This window comes from Eurosta solidaginis, chromosome 5 (genome assembly GCF_040869045.1).
Source record: "Eurosta solidaginis isolate ZX-2024a chromosome 5, ASM4086904v1, whole genome shotgun sequence".
In the NCBI taxonomy this organism is placed as follows: Eukaryota; Metazoa; Arthropoda; class Insecta; order Diptera; family Tephritidae; genus Eurosta; species Eurosta solidaginis.
In genome coordinates, this window is record NC_090323.1 from 154,055,022 (window position 1) to 154,071,858 (window position 16,837).

Here is a 16,837-nt window from a genome sequence, read left to right on the forward strand (position 1 = left end):
AAGATAAAAATGTGCTGAAAAATTGCTGCACATAGAGAGAATGTGATAATCGTATAAAAGATTGCTTAGTGAAAACAACAAAGCGCTAGTAAAAAAAGATTGCATAAAAAAACCAGCAGCTTATAAGGGCAAGGGCTCTAAGGAGGATATTTGTGTCAAATTGTAGGAAACGGTTTCAATCTTACTAAAGTACACATTTTAAGTTGAACATAAGAGCAGTGGCGCAATCAAACAAGCATACCTAAGCATACGCTTCAAAAATGAATACAAACTTATCCACTGATAAGCAATAAAAAGCTTGAAAAGTGCAAATAAAATACTAAAAAAAATCCAAAAAATAAGAAATAAAATGCCTGCCATAACAAGTGAAATATCAAAGCTTATATCTGCTCCCACCCGAAGCCTAAGGCCAATCAAAGCAGCTGTGGTAGCAGCAACAGCAACCTTCTCAATGCTAGCTTCAGCGGCGACAGTAGTTGGAGCAGCAGCAGCAGCGTCTACAGCTGCGACAGCTGGCATCACAATAACAACAACCACAATCAAGGATATACCAGCCAGCTATTATCACAACTACAATTTCATATCAACTCAACAGCCGGATACATTAGAACGACGAATGCAACCAGATTTTGTTGAAACGGATACCGGAGGTGGAAGTCGAATGGGCGGCGCAATCATAGATGTTAAATAATGATTGGATAATGCTAATAATTGCTAATTAACCTTCATTTTCGAAATTCTCTAATTCATTAAATAATTAAAATTAGTTCAACTAATAACCATTAGATAATTGAAATTTTTATTCCAATGGTAAATCTAATTGCAATTAGTTGCCATTAGCAAAAAAATTGGTTTACCTTTACAATTACAAATCTAATTGACTTATGCTAATGCAATTAGATATTCAATTAGCTCGAATTAAGTGATTGTAATTCGAGCTAATTGAATATCTAATTAGCTAATGAATTAGAATCAATTAATTCGAGCTAATTGAATATCTAATTGCATTAGCAGAAGTCAATTAGATTTCTAATTAAAAAGTTAACCCAATTGTTTTTGCTAATGGCAACTAATTGCAATTAGATTTACCATTAGAATAAAAATTTCAATTATCTAATGGGAATTAGCTGAACTATTTCTAGTTGTTTAATGAATTAGAGAATATAAACCAATTGCATCAATTGATAATTCTATTTGGAATTTAACATGTATGGGCGCAATACATGTTGAAACCACTTACAGCAATAGCGCGACCACCAGCACTGCCAACACCAACACAACATTAGCCAACCGCCTGGGCAATATGTTGCTAAACAATTTTCTGCCTGCCAACAACACAAATTTAGTCGCCTACACTGACACCTACACAAGCACAAGTAGCAGCATCAGCAGGCTAAATGTGAGTAGCGCCAGTCATACTCACAGTTACAACATCGGTAGCAGCAGCAGCAGCAGTACTAGTACTAGTAATAGCATTAGTGACAATACTCCTACACTCACATTTCCGACATTTCGTCCGCCAAGCATAGAAAATCTTGTTGCTAGCTCAGCTGAGGATTTAAGCAATTTTCGTGATGTGTCCTTCGATATATTTGATGACAATGACGATTTGTTTGGTTCACCATTGGCATTTGGTGCTAGCGAAAATGGTTTATGGAATGGAGGTTTTGTACCGCCACCACCACGACCACCCTTCTTTGTCGATGAACCAGTATGGAGTGATGGACTGACAAGGTGTGATTTGTGCACATGGGCTATGCCTACGAAAAGCACATTCATATTCGTAGGGACAATAGGTGAGTAAAATGTTTTTGCTTTAGTATGTGGGTGGGGGCGTATGGGTGTGACTGATTATACAAGCCGTAGTAGTATGTATGGAGTGTAAAGTATACTGCCATTAAATGAAACTGTCTTTGTGTGTGTATGTGCGTGTGTGTGTTAGTCTAGTAACTGTGCAGGATTGTTAAGTGCTCAATGGTGTGTTGAATGTTGTTATGTCATTCTGCGGGGGTTGTAGGCTATTAGTATGCATGACCCTGTGTGATTGGGGACAAGTTTGTTCGTATTTATGCATATGCGAGGGTGTGTGTATGTATGAATTTCGCAATCATTCATTACATATGCAAATGTATTAAGGTGTAAGAGAGCAACAAAAAAAATTACTTTTTCGCTGACAGTGTATCGTACACAGTGTATCAGACACAAGCAAAGGATTTTGTATATAACCGGCACTTTTCAGGAACTTGCTATAAAGCGCACATACTTAAAAAAATCATAATAAAATCGAGAGGCTTTCTTATGCTATATGTTTTGTATACCCAGTTGCGCTAGTACTTAGACTTGAAATTAAACTTGGTTCATAACGCACTTAACGGGTATGTTACATTTGACAGTTTGTCCCTCCATCCGTTTGACTGTCTTTATCTCTTTCTGTCCATCGGTCTGTGTTATTGCCCTCTGTCAGTTCGTTTGACTATCGATAAGACCGATGATTCCTGCATGATTGATGTGTAAACATCTTGTTTTGTCAAAAGCATGTTATCGACAAGGTATAGACAATTTATAAATTTTTTATCGCAGTGTTATAAAATGTATGCCAAAAGTTATTGATTTTTTATCGACGAGTTATCGGTTTTTTTCGTAAAGTTATCGATTTTTTATCGAAGTGTTGCTAATTTGTTATCGGCGTGTTATAGGAAATATATCGCTATACTATCGAAAATTTATAGATTTTTTATCGCAGAGGTTATCGAGATCCAATCGAAATGTTATGGATTTTTTTATCGAAGTGCTAAGCAGTTATAGATTTTTTATGGAAAGTTTCTTATGGGTACGTATTTTGTTTCATCGATTTGCTACCAATTTACCACCGAAAATTTATTGATTTTCCATCGGAACTTAACCAATTTTAATCGCAAACTTATCGATTTTTTGTCGATAGAGTATCGATCCATTATCGGGGTGTTTTCGTGTTGTTGTCGATTTCTTATCTTTTTCTAGACGTACACCTGTATTTTTACACATCGAACTTCACGTATACTTGGTACTCAAGCTTTTTTAAATTTCCCTGTGTCCAACGATCCATCAATTTTTATTTTGTAAGAAGTGGATCTTAAACTCCCTCCATTACTTTACATTTTGCTGTATTCAGCCATTCATATATCTGTACTTTTCTTCTTATCCAGCTTTCCGACAGTCATTTCGGTCGCCTTAATTGTTTTTATCCTCCTCTGAGATGTCACCCTTCTATTTATTTGCCATCTATCTTTCGAATGTTTATACTTCTATTGTAATCGCTTGAATGCCGCTTGAAGGATTTCTTGACCTCGCGAAACTTTTGATTCGTGTATTTTAGCCGCCTCTTAGACAGGCATGCTTTACCGCACTAATAATCCAAGTCGCTTCGATTAAGGCCGACCTTATCTTCCAGCCTGCGTCTTGCTTATTTCTAATTTTTCCTACAAGTTGGCGAGAAGGGATATGCAAATTGTATACCCACTCCGAACGCCAGCTGCTAGGCAAATTATTTTTCACTAAGACGTCGGTCCAGGCTTTTGTGGGTCTTCGGAGCTGGAATGATATCGTTTACGTCGCTAAATCCCCTTTTTTTATAAAAGCCCTACAAATTAATTTTTGACATCCTGCTGTACAGACGTTATTTGTCTCTAACCTAAGTTTTGTAGACTTTTCAATTTTTCTTTTTCAATTCCTTCTTACACATATGAGTTTGTGTGTATAACTGAGTGTGCTTAGCTTAATATCCGTATTTGTGGTTTGGATGGATAACCCTTTGACGTGGTTTTGAATATGGCATGTATGTTGTAGTAAAAGGAATTTGCTATCTTCTCTTTCCGCCGGATATGGTATGCCATAACTAATTTCCGTTTATATTTTTCTTTTTTTATTCGCCTGCACAGAAAAAGCCTCAGAATTGGTTTCGGCGCTTTCAGCTTTGCTGTGTGCGATTATAATGGTGACGGTTGTACGTTGTAGAAGGTAAGTGAACGGAAATATGTTTAAATTTCGTAACAGAAACTTAAAATATGTGTAGACATATACCTGCACACTTATATCAACCTTTAAACATTTAACTCGACTTTATTTTAGTTTAAAGTGAGCGCTTAAAAATAGTAAATGTATGCAAATGAAATGGTTAAAGAAAGATTATGAGGATTGCTGACTTAAAACCCTCCAAGCTGAATAGGAAAAGAAATACTTTGGAAAAGAGTTTTAGAATAAAAGGGAAGTTTCAGCTTTCATTAGTCAGGTTGCGCTTAATTGATCTCTCGAATTAGCTCTTTGAAGGATAAGTTTGTTGTTTCACTGAGTACCTTAACGGGTAAAATAAGATTAAGGTTCAAAAACTTCTCACTATACCTTAATAATGATGAAAAGATCTATTTGACCTTCATTCGAACGACCGTTTTTTACCATTTTAACTTTCAATCTTATCCATCAGACAAAAACATTTTTTTGTAAATAAAGTTTGGGATTATAGCGCAGAGAAGTCTTAAAATTTATATGAGAAATCGGCGCTCAATTTATCAAATTGTTAAGGGTTGCGTTGAATTGGCTGGTCAGCGAGAACCTCATCGTTACTGAAAGAAAAGTGTGCTCAACGACAAAACTGATAAATCCTAATAGAAACAAGTATCTATTCTATAAAACAAATCATTCCTCTGGCAAACACTAGAAACTTTATGGGGCATATGCTACTTGCTGCTCCTAGATAACCGTATCACCCCTAAAAGCTGGAGCCTTACTCTAACAAACACAAAACCTGTTTGATCGTTTCCTCCCTTAACCCACACTTCCTACATCTGCTATCATTTACAAGTCCTAATATGAAAACATGCGAAGCCAGAAGGAAGACAATGTCTAGTCAGAATAAACGTCATGGGTATATAGCCCCGTCTTTTCAGTGATAAGGGTAAATTTGTTTGTATATGGTTTTAAGAGCTGCAGATGATCTTCGACACTTTCCTGCTCGGTCGATCATTGCGTTCTTTTAATTTCGCCCAATCTGATTGGAAAGTCTACGGCACAAACTTCGAGCTATACATCCAGTTAAGCTAGTTCATCCGTTTCTTTCATTTTCACCTATTCGCATAAGCCCACAGACCCAAATGTCTCCCTATTTCGATTCCTTCCATGGGCTGCTTACACTCAAACAAATTTTAAGATGTTTTGGTATAAGAGATTATAGCCTCTACTACTGCTTGGCTCTCAATGTTAAATTGACGCGACTGCAGTTTAAGCTATTTTCCCCTAGTGTTTCTACTGCTTCACGGCTACTACTTCTGCCTGAAAATATTATAGTGATCAGGTACAGCTTGTATGATTTCTTTATTTTGCGAACTGCGCAATATACCGCAGACCCTATTCCTTCCATTCCTTTGGCGCCATCCGTATACACGCACCGCCTTTTCTGCCATTTGAGCGCCCTGGCGCCAACCTTACTCCTCTTTTAAGGCTAGGTCTCGTTGCAGTTGCTAACGCTATGCTCTTTGCTACCATAGAATAGGATGGACTTTAAAATCGCTGCAAATATCCAGGGGAGATAGACCTCACATACTCCCCAGCATACTTTTACATGCATGAAACGTCGTCGAGGTCTTCTACGTTCTCTCCACCGCATTGAGTTTCACACAACTTACTGTCTAGAATGATTCCTTGATATTTTTTACAAGACTTCTCCGGGCTTGTCAATCTTCAATTCGGAACCTAATACTTCCTAGTAAACAAGACCAAATCCGTGTTCTCCGCCTTGGCGCTCAACCCAACATTTGGTGCCCAGTTATGTGTATCCCGAAAGGCCCGATCTATCAAAGTCCTTAGCTGTGGCGGTTCAAAAGTAAATCAACATCAAAGTACGTTCTATGATTTTATTCATCATGGAAGGGACGAAACATGAAATAATAACAACTACTTCCTTAGCATGTGGCACAATTTTCATACAATTTGTGTTGATTTTTTTATAATATATTTTGTAGTAATAAGCCACAGCAAAGGTAAGAGCACTCCCCCTTCTGCTGGGCTATCAAGCAGAACTCTTAGTTGTTCTGCAGTCTTCAGTTTTGTGAGGAAAAGTATTATAAAGCGGATGCCACCAAAGATCATGGAGAAATGATCTAAGTCTTTTAGCGGAAGGATGGAAGCATCTGCACCTCTCCTGGTCCCCTAGCGCCTTGGTTTCCTATTATTTGTGCTTGAAAAATGCTATAACGATTGTGAAAGTGGAAAGATATCTCCAGTCCGCTCACCTGCCTCTTAAGCTAAGCATGTTGGTAGCACGGTAAGTAGCAGTAAAAAAACTTATTATTTGGGAAATTATTTTGCATAATTCTATAATCCGTTAATGCTTACAACAAGTTTCATTTTGGCAATTTCTTTAATGTCTGAATAAAATGAATTTTTGAGGCCTAACTCTGAGTTTGCTTAAATGATCATAGGGCTACAGTCTCTCTACCTTTCTGACTTTAAGCCATGGCGCCCTAAACAGTGACCCTGAACATTTTTGTCAATGTAATAACTATTATCCTACTTTCTCTTCAAAAAAGCTAATTTGAAACGTTACGCTTATTTTTACTTGCAGAAAAAAACCAACGAACAATCGAAATGGTAAGTGTGCTAAAATTGCCGATAGCAATGCAACATCCTATCACCAACACCATCAACAATTACAATATGACCAACACCTAAACCACCATTATCCTCACCAACACTAAAATCACAACCACCACCACCATCACCACCACAACCTCAATCAAAATCAATATGTACACGAACATCACCAACACTTATATCCCAATGCCTATCGTAATTTACATGTACAAGCCCAAGCCACTATAACGCCACTGTCACATCAATGCAAAAACTACAACAACAACCAAATAAACGTCTACCACAACCGTTACCATTACAATATGTCAGCAACAGTTGCTCGTCATCATCGTTAACAAACGATAGTCAAAGTACGCAACGTACTACATTATCCACAATTTATCGACCGCCAAGTTATTAAAGTAGTGCCACAGAATTTGGCAGCACTGGTGACGGCGGCGGCAGCGCATTAACAAAAGCAGCAGAAAGCCAAAAATTACTAACCCAACGTATTGATATGTTTACGCGTTCGCTACCACCACCTCCTGTATCGCTAGCACCAATGAAGCGTGGCGGCGCACCAGCTGTTAGTAGCAGTTTTATAAGTTCAAGTGCAAGTAGTCGTAGTACGAGTATATGCATGTGAGTATATGCAGTGAAGCATACGATACATATATGAGGAGCAAACAACATTGGAGTTGGGAGCTACTCCTAGTGACGAAGAAGAGGGAGGAGGCGTGCGCATAGGGCATGATAATGATGCGACAGCAACGCCCACAGTTGTAGAAGCAGCGGTTATGGTGGCTGAACGCAGCGGTGCGGAAAACGGCTGAATATTTCTCACCCCTCCTCCACATATGCACATGAAATTCAAAAAATAATTATAAACTAAAATTTTAAATGAAAATAAAAATATTGAAATTAAAAAAATTAAAATGTATTTCGTCGCACGCTTCCGTAGCGTTAACAGAAACCCAAGTGAATTAAATCAATGAAAATGTTAACTGCGAGATTCTAAACAACGAGTCTTTATTCCATGAGATCAGCTACAAAAGTAACTTATTATATTAAAGTAAATTGCTTATTACATACAAAAATGTACATCGTATGATTATACAGTTAACAAGCATCACACCATTTAACTGCTTAGTTCCATTGGCATCTACTTACTCTAATATATTCACTTACGTACTAATTTGTTGTTATTAAAACTGATTTACCAAAACTCTCCAATATACAAAAATTCATTACATTGTTGTTTTACGTTCTCCCAAACTTTCAATCATTCATAACATATAAAAACGTATTAACATAACAGTGAAATTATGGGAACGAAACAATAACATGTCAAGATTATGTTATTAACATACCTCACTTTCTTTGATATCTCTGTTAACTTACATTGTACATACATAAGTCATGTTATTAACATATTAACATCGTCATTTTTATTTATATATTGTACATAACTCGTGCAATGGTGGTCGCGTCATAAGCGCTCCAATGGCAATAACAACAATCATTTGCGGCGCAGTAATATACATATATACCGCACATCCAGCAGATAGCATACGTGGATTACAACAACCATCGCTATCGGCAGCCTCATCACTAACCACAATGATCGCAATGGGCGCATCAGCGGCACCGTTGCATTCTGCTGCGGTTACACCGAACTCAGTACAGCTGCCACAATTACCGATTCAGCTACAACAACAACAAAATCATAAGCAGCAACAACAATATTACCATCATCCATATCATCACAATTCATATCAACCACCATTATATCGTAGCCATAGCGGTGGTCATCAACGTACACCCGATTATGAATATGAACATGAATATCATCAACCACAAGAATTGCAATTACAACTCCAACATGAACGTCAAAACAGATTTTCGATGTCATCGATTTCGGATTCACCAACCTTACCGATGACGAATAGTCTGAATACAACAAGACAAATGCATATGCATCAACCACAACAACAAGAACATCAACTTGGTACAGTAACCGATGGTGTGACAGTTGGCTTTGGTTGTATGATTGGTGGTGGTGTTGGCACTGGTGTGAGCACACTTGGTGTGACACGTCGCGTCGTAACATCTAACGACGTATCTGATGACTCTACATGCCGTTGGCCGAATGCAACAATCGTGGTGGCCAGCTGAGTGGAAGCGCATAAATCCAATAGGCCACCACCAGCAGTAGCAGGAACGATGCGTGGCACAATGACATTATTGCCAGTGAATGCATATCGAGATTATCAAAAGCGGAAACAAAAGCAGCAGCAACAGAAATTGCAAAAACAAAAGCAACAACAACGTGTTGTTGAAGCTACAGGATTTATTTGGACAAAATCCTGCAGTTCGGAGCAATTGAAGAACGATTGGATATGGCACTGAGGGCAGTCGTATCGCGGCCGCACAGTCTATGCAATGAACGGTACAATTTTTTGCAGATAAGAGATAAGTGAGAGTGGATATATATGTATATATAGAAGCTATGTATGTAAGTATATGTAGGCGCATTCATTTATTGTTGATGGAAAAGCGAGAAAAGTGCATATGCATAAATTGTTGGTATTAATGGCCCTTTGGGACTCTGCCTTATGGCTTTGATAATTGCACTGGCAAATAAAAAAATGTAAAACAAATACACAAAGGAAAGTGGAATTGTGCAAAACAAACACAGTTACAAAATACGATTTGACAATACGCATAGATATATCTACAACAGTCATACCACAAATTAGGGGTTAAAAATTTACTAAGTCCCTGTTGGATGCTCGCTGATGATATTTTTTTTATATCACCGCAATCGCATCGTTACTCACAAGGTTGTAGAGAGTTGCATTCCATAACTATAAGAACGTTATTTTTCAATTTATACATACATATATCGATCGCTCTGTTACAAATATTTCAATTTATCGTATCTCACTAAAAGTGCAGCCCGGTACCTACTCAAAATCTTAGTTAACATGTTTTCCAATATAATCATATAAGATTTCAAATTTGAGTGTCAGTTGAGTAAATATTTCTGTATTCTTTTGACTGATTCATCTGAAACAAAGGGAAAAAAGATCATTTAGAAGAACGCACAAAATTAGAGCTTCCGTAATTGTCTAAATTCAAACTTTTCGTAAGGATGGTGATTAAAAAATGTGTAAAACTTGGACACTGACAAGGGCTAACATTCCAAAAACACCTCTTTTATAGTAGTGCTCACTTTTTTCTTTGTAACTATGCCACCAGGTTGGCACACTAAAGTTTGCTGCTACTTACCTAGTTTTTGGCGCTTAACCGTTCAAAAATTTGCTTCTTAGTTGGGCAAACTGGCGCCAATTGAACATACCAAATCAATTAAAATCGTTTTCCACCTCGTCCTTCCAGCGGAGTGGGGGCCTCCATGTTTCTCTGCTTCCAAAAACGGGCTCTGATAAAATATTTCCTTAGCTGTAGCATCATCTTCTATTCGCATAACATGGCATACCTAGCGTACTCGCCGCCGCAAATTCGTATAAGAACTTTTCTCTCTAACACTGCCAGAGCCTCATCATCTGATGTTGTCTTGGTCCATACCTCTGAGGCATATCGCAGGACGGGTACGATAAAAGACTTTTAGATTTTGATTTTCACTTTCCCGAGAGAGGACTTTACTTGCCTACCTAGCCCGAAGTATAATTTTGCACAGCCGTATAAGTTTTGCATGAAAACCAGATTCAGACATAGAGGCATATAGGCAGCTCTTTTTTGCTATCAAATGCCGCCTTAAAATCCACAAAGAGTTGATGTGTGTCAGTTCGTTTTTCGCGCGTTTTTTCCACGATTTCGCGCATCGTGAAAATCTAGTTGTTGGTAGATTTACCTGGTCTATAGCCTCACTGATAAGGTTCTCAATCAACCTTTCGCGCAATACGTTTGACGGGACCTTATATGAAATACAAAAAGGGTCGATTCCGCGATAGTTGGTGCGGTTTGTAGGATCTCCCTTCTGTGAACTGGGCAAAGTACACTTAGACTCCAATCGGCATGCCCCTTATCAACTCCTCACTCCGCAGGCAATCCATCATCTTTATTTTGAAACAGGTCTATATATTTTATGTTGCTTGGCTATTCCTAGGTCTATCGAAATTATTTTAATTGTTACAACATTTTTTATTTCATTTAATTAACACATAGTATTTGTTTGAAGAATTCAGCTGACACTCGATGAAATGTGGTCAACTATAAAAAAAAAGCAGCTGTCAGCTAGCCTTAAAGTGGCAGCGCCTTCAATTTGTTTTCGTCTGTGAGCGTTACAACAGTGCTAAGTAGAGCATCATATAATTACTTAAGCAAAAAAATAAAAGTACCTTTCCACTTTGCTAGCTACTATCTAAGAACAATAATCGATCCTTTTTTAATGAAGTCATTTCCCTAAGAAACCAAGTTATTTTATCTCATTAATTTCCTTTCGCGGTATTTCATTCTTAGAACTAACATTTTTTGTATGCACAAATTTTGGGTATACGTGCTCGCAAGGATCAACAAAATGCTTCTTGGAATCTCTTATTACAAATAAGGCATCAAAACAAAAATACTCATTGGTTTGGCAGTCGACTCACTTCACATGTACTCGTATAAGACTTTATGAAAAAAAAAAACAAACAGTTGGCAGAGCTGTAAAATGTTTCAATCAATACAGTTATAAATCAAGATTGATTCATTTTACAAATATGATGGTTTGATTTCAAATATATAAGCCAAGTTTTAATGCGATTTCATTTTTTCCATTCAAAAATTCCGTTAGTGATTGCATGACTGTAAAAAGAGCATTCAGCTTGATTGTGAATGCATCGAGAGCACTCACGATGATTGCAAAATCCGCAGTTTTTCATTTAATTTGTCAAGGATACTTTTAATGCCATAAGTCGAACAAAAATTTACCAATACTTGTGAAATTTGGTAGAGGCTTAGATTCTAGGACGATAACAGTTTTCTGTGAAAAAGAGCGAAATCGGTTGAAGCCACGCCCAATTTTTATACACAGTCGACCCTCTGTCCTTCCGCTCGGCCGTTAACACGATAACTTGAGCAAAAATCGATATATCTTTACTAAACTCAGTTCACATACTTATCTGAACTCACTTTGTATTGGTGTAAAAAATGGCCGAAATCCGACTATGACCACGCCCACTTTTTCGATATCGAAAATTACGAAAAACGAAAAAAATGCCATAATTATATACCAAATACGAAAAAAGGGATGAAACATGGTAATTGTATTGGTCTATTGACGCAAAATATAACTTTAGAAAAAACTTGGTAAAATGGGTGTGACACCTACCATATTAAGTAGAAAATGCCCTTGGAATCTTGGAAGGAATATGGTTCGTGGTATTACATATACATATAAATAAATTAGCGGTACCCGACAGATGATGTTCTGGATCACCCTGGTCCACATTTTGGTCGATATCTCGAAAATGCCTTCACATATACAACTAAGGGCCACTCCCTTTAAAACCCTCATTAATACCATTAAATTGATACCCATATCGTACAAACAAATTCTAGAGTCACCCCTGGTCACCTTTATGGCGATATCTCGAAAAGGCGTCCACATATAGAACTAAGGCCCACTCCCTTTTAAAATACTCATTAACACCTTTCATTTGATACCCATATCGTACAAACCAATTCTAGAGTCACCCCTGGTCCACGTTTATGGCGATATTCCGAAAAGGCATCCACCCATAGAACTAAGGCCAACTCCGTTTTAAAACACTTATTAACACCTTTCGTTTGATACCCATATTGTACAAACGCATTCTAGAATCAACTCTGGTCCACTTTTATAACGATATTCCGAAAAGGCGTCCACCTATAGAACTAAGGCCCACGCCCTTTTAAAATTCTCATTAACACCTTTCATTTGATACCCATATCGTGCAAATAAATTCTAGAGTCACCCCTGGTCCACTTTTATGGCGATATCTCGAAAAGGCGTCCACCTATATAACTAAGGCCCACGCCCTTTTAAAATACTCATTAACACCTTTCATTTTATACCCATATTGTACAAACGCATTCTAGAGTCAACCCTGGTCCACTTTTATAACGATATTCCGAAAAGGCGTCCACCTATAGAACTAAGGCCCACGCCCTCTTAAAATACTCATTAACACCTTTCATTTGATACTCATATCGTATATTCTAGAGTCACCCCTGGTCCACCTTTATGGCGATATCTCGAAAAGGCGTCCACCTATAGAGCTAAGGCCCACTCCCTTTTAAAATACTCATTAACACCTTTCATTTGATACCCATATCGTACAAACCAATTCTAGAGTCACCCCTGGTCCACGTTTATGGCGATATTCCGAAAAGGCATCCACCCATAGAACTAAGGCCAACTCCGTTTTAAAACACTTATTAACACCTTTCGTTTGATACCCATATTGTACAAACGCATTCTAGAATCAACCCTGGTCCACTTTTATAACGATATTCCGAAAAGGCGTCCACCTATAGAACTAAGGCCCATTCCCTTTTAAAATACTCATTAACACCTTTCATTTGATACCCATATAGTACAAGCAAATTCTAGAGTCACCCCTGGTCACCTTTATGGCGATATCTCGAAAAGGCGTCCACATATAGAACTAAGGCCCACGCCCTCTTAAAATACTCATTAACACCTATCATTTGATACTCATATCGTATATTCTAGAGTCACCCCTGGTCCACCTTTATGGCGATACCTCGAAAAGGCGTCCACCTATAGAACTTAAGTCCACTCCCTTTTAAAATTATCATTAACACATTTCATTTGATACCCATATCGTACAAACAAATTCTAGGTTCAGGCTTGGTCCACCTATATGGCGATATCCCTAAATGGCGTCAATCTATAGAACTATGGCCCACTTCCTCTTAAAATACTCTTTAATACCTTCCATTTGATACACATGTCATACAAACACATTCCAGGGTTACCCTAGGCCAAGGGGGTCACTGCTGGCGAACAGTGAACGGCCTATTAATTAGGTTAGCTGCGAATATCAAATAAGCAGCCCTCGACCAAGAGCGGCTGGTGAGGAGGGTTTTGCTTAAAAGGCCTAAAACACCCTGAGAACCTCCAGTGACAGGGCGAGTAGATGCCGCCCTGAATTAAGCATCCACAGCCTAGTGCGGGGTTGCTTCGAGGGAATACCTATCCAAGATAGGGAGGCAACTATACGACGTGGGATATACACTCAGGAAGGTAAAGAGGTAAATTATTTGTAAATTTAAGGTGATTGTCACATTAAGACTGAGCCCAGTAAGGTCTTAATTAAGGTATACTGGAATCAACGACTCGGATATGTTTGTTAAGGGCTGGCGAATGTGGCATTCGGAAATCTCAGTACACGGCTTTACACACCGTCGAAATGACTTTCCGGTTAATGTCCCATTCGTCTCCGTCCCGTTAAAACCTTGGCAGGCCTTGGGGTACGTTCAAAGTCCGTCATCATTAAGTTGGTGGTGCAGGTTCGGTTGAGATCCTCCCGATTAATACTGATCTGGCTCTGAACGCAGTCTTCATGAGGGACTGCGTCAACCTTCACGTGGCCTACCTGCCTTCGCATAGACAACCACGGGATCTATATAGGTAACTGCACACTCGGACCAAGATAGCGGCCTCAAGTGGGGACCCAATTAAATAAATGATGAGCAACAACAATACTAAAATAAAAAACCAAACACAGGAGAATGAAATGGCGTTCAATACATTTGTAGGAAGGAAGCTAGCTCGCTCTCCAGAATGGCGTGGCCCATCGGGTGGGGGCCTTAACATTTCGTCGCAAGTGGTAACGAAACCCAAAGGAGCGGAGGCCGAAAGCAAGCAAGCGTTGTCGCCGGGTGCTACACCGAAGCTTTGCAAAAAGAACTCCGACAGCAAGGCTCAAACGGGCACACCATTATTAAGTGAGCTAATTAAGCAGGCGTCAGCTGCGTTAAATCAGCAAAACCCCCCTGGAGAAAAAAAGATGACCAAGCTAGGCAAGGCGATTGAGGACTTGATGCAGTTCTTCATAGGGCGTAATAATATACACGCGGATATCAAGCGCTTGGCCTCCGTAATAAAAGTGCTGTACATCGAGTCGGCCCTAGAGGTAAAGAATTTAGGACATAAATTGCGTGCAAGCGAATGCGCCAAGGATAGAAGTCCATCACCCCCAGGAAAGCGACCGAGGAATAATTCGTACTCGACCAATGAGAACAACGTGGTAAAACCCACTACTACTCTAAAAGATGTCTTACCAGGGCACGTGGGTGGTCACAAACGACGGCAAGAAACGCAAGAGAAGACGGAGCGGAAAGAGGAAACTGCAGCCCAAAAGACGGGAGAGTGGCAGTTAGCCAAAAAGAAGAGCAAGAAAAAATCACTTAAGGCTAGGCCGGATGCAATCATCATTTCAAAGGCGGGGGATGCGACGTACGCCGACATATTGCGTAAATTGAGAAGATGCGACGAATTAAAATCCCTGGGTGATGACGTCAAAACGATTAGAAGAACGGCGAAAGGAGAGCTGTTACTAGAGCTGAAAAAATCGCAAGATGGGGAAACAAGCGCGTACCAAGCAGAAATTGAAGCGGTACTAAAGGACTCGGCTAAAGTTATAACAAAGTCCCAAATGGTCACGCTACAGTGCAGAGATCTCGATGAGATTACCACGCCCGAAGAGATTTGCAACGCCCTCCACCAGCAATGCAACATCAAACTTCCAGATGTGGCTGCCATAAAAAGCATACGCACAGGGTACAGTGGCACGAAGTCGGCACTTATAAGCCTTACAGCGGATGATGCCAAGGCGGTTCTTAATACGCAAAGAATCCGGGTAGGATGGGTTTCCTGCCGAATTAGAGAGCTCAAGCAAGAAAAACGCTGTTATAGGTGCTGGGGCTACGGGCATATAGCTCAGAAATGTAAGGAGACTGTAGATAGGTCTAGCCTATGCAGGAAATGCGGCCAGGAAGGTCATAAGGCTGCAAGTTGCGAAAATGCACCGAAATGCGCGCTATGTGGGGGACAACATTCAGCAGGCAGTTTTAAATGCCCACAACGAGAGGGCAGCAAAATGACTGTCTCATGAGGGTATTGCAGCTCAATTTAAACCATTGCGAGGCAGCCCAAGAGCTATTATCCCAAACAGTCTATGAAGGAGGATATGACATAGTGGTACTCTCTGAACAATACAAAAATCGCCAGGAGCAGGGTTGGCTCTCAGATTCAGCAGGGAAAGCCTCTATTTGGGCACCAGGGAAATTTCTCCCACAGGAAATTATGACGCCAACGGTAGCAGGATTCACGTGGGCAAAAATCAACGGTATATACGTCTTCAGTTGCTATGCCCCTCCGAGCATGACCATCGCCGAGTTCGAAGACATGATATACGGGATCACCATTGAAGCACGAGGTAAACACCCGCTTTTAGTGTGTGGAGACTTCAATGCATGGTCATCTGTGTGGGGAAGTAGACGAACCAACGAAAGAGGGAGAGTTCTCCTCGAAAGTCTTACTTCTTTGAGGCTAGAACTCCTAAATGAACCAGGGATATATACCTTCGATACAGGTACCAGACGATCCATTATAGATCTCACCTTCGCTAGCAGCGAAATAGCAAGACGAGCAAAATGGTCCATAAGCAACGCCTACACACATAGCGACCATAAAGCTATTAGCGTAGAGCTGCTCGAAACTCCACGAACGATAGCAGCAAGACATCGACAAAGTAGGAAATGGAAACAGCACCTTTTCGACCCACAAATATTTGACATTATCTGAAAGGACGCCATAGTACGAGAATCGCATGCGGAAGACCAGTCGGTTCAAATCACTAAGTTGCTATGTATGGCATGTGATGCTGCCATGCCCAGAAGTCGCGGAAAAGCACAGCGCACTCCGGTATATTGGTGGAATGACGAAATTGCGGAAGAGCGTAGAAAATGCCACAAAGCACGAAGAATAGCGCAGAGGGCACGCTCATCACCACGATATGCAGAGCTACACAGCACCTATGTCGCACAAAGAAAGGCACTTAAAAATGCCATAAAAAAGAGCAAGAAGTTATGCTTTAGGGAACTGCTGGATAATGTCGACCTAGATCCTTGGGGATCAGCCTACAGAATTGTGATGGCCAAAGTTAAAGGACCGATATCACAGCAACCTACGTGCCCGATACTGATGAATATTATTGTT

General features: G+C 39.7%; 1 protein-coding gene across 1 annotated transcript; it reads left to right on the plus strand.

Annotated features, from left to right (window-relative positions):
• The first annotated feature begins 1,210 nt into the window (after positions 1-1,210).
• LOC137254315 (uncharacterized) lies at positions 1,211-9,202 on the plus strand. The gene is given in 6 exon segments (XM_067791978.1): positions 1,211-1,796; positions 3,918-3,996; positions 6,596-6,621; positions 7,574-7,580; positions 8,075-8,141; positions 8,143-9,202. Coding segments are annotated over 6 exon segments (1,401 nt in total). The 3' UTR covers positions 8,779-9,202.
• Positions 9,203-16,837: the final 7,635 nt, after the last annotated feature.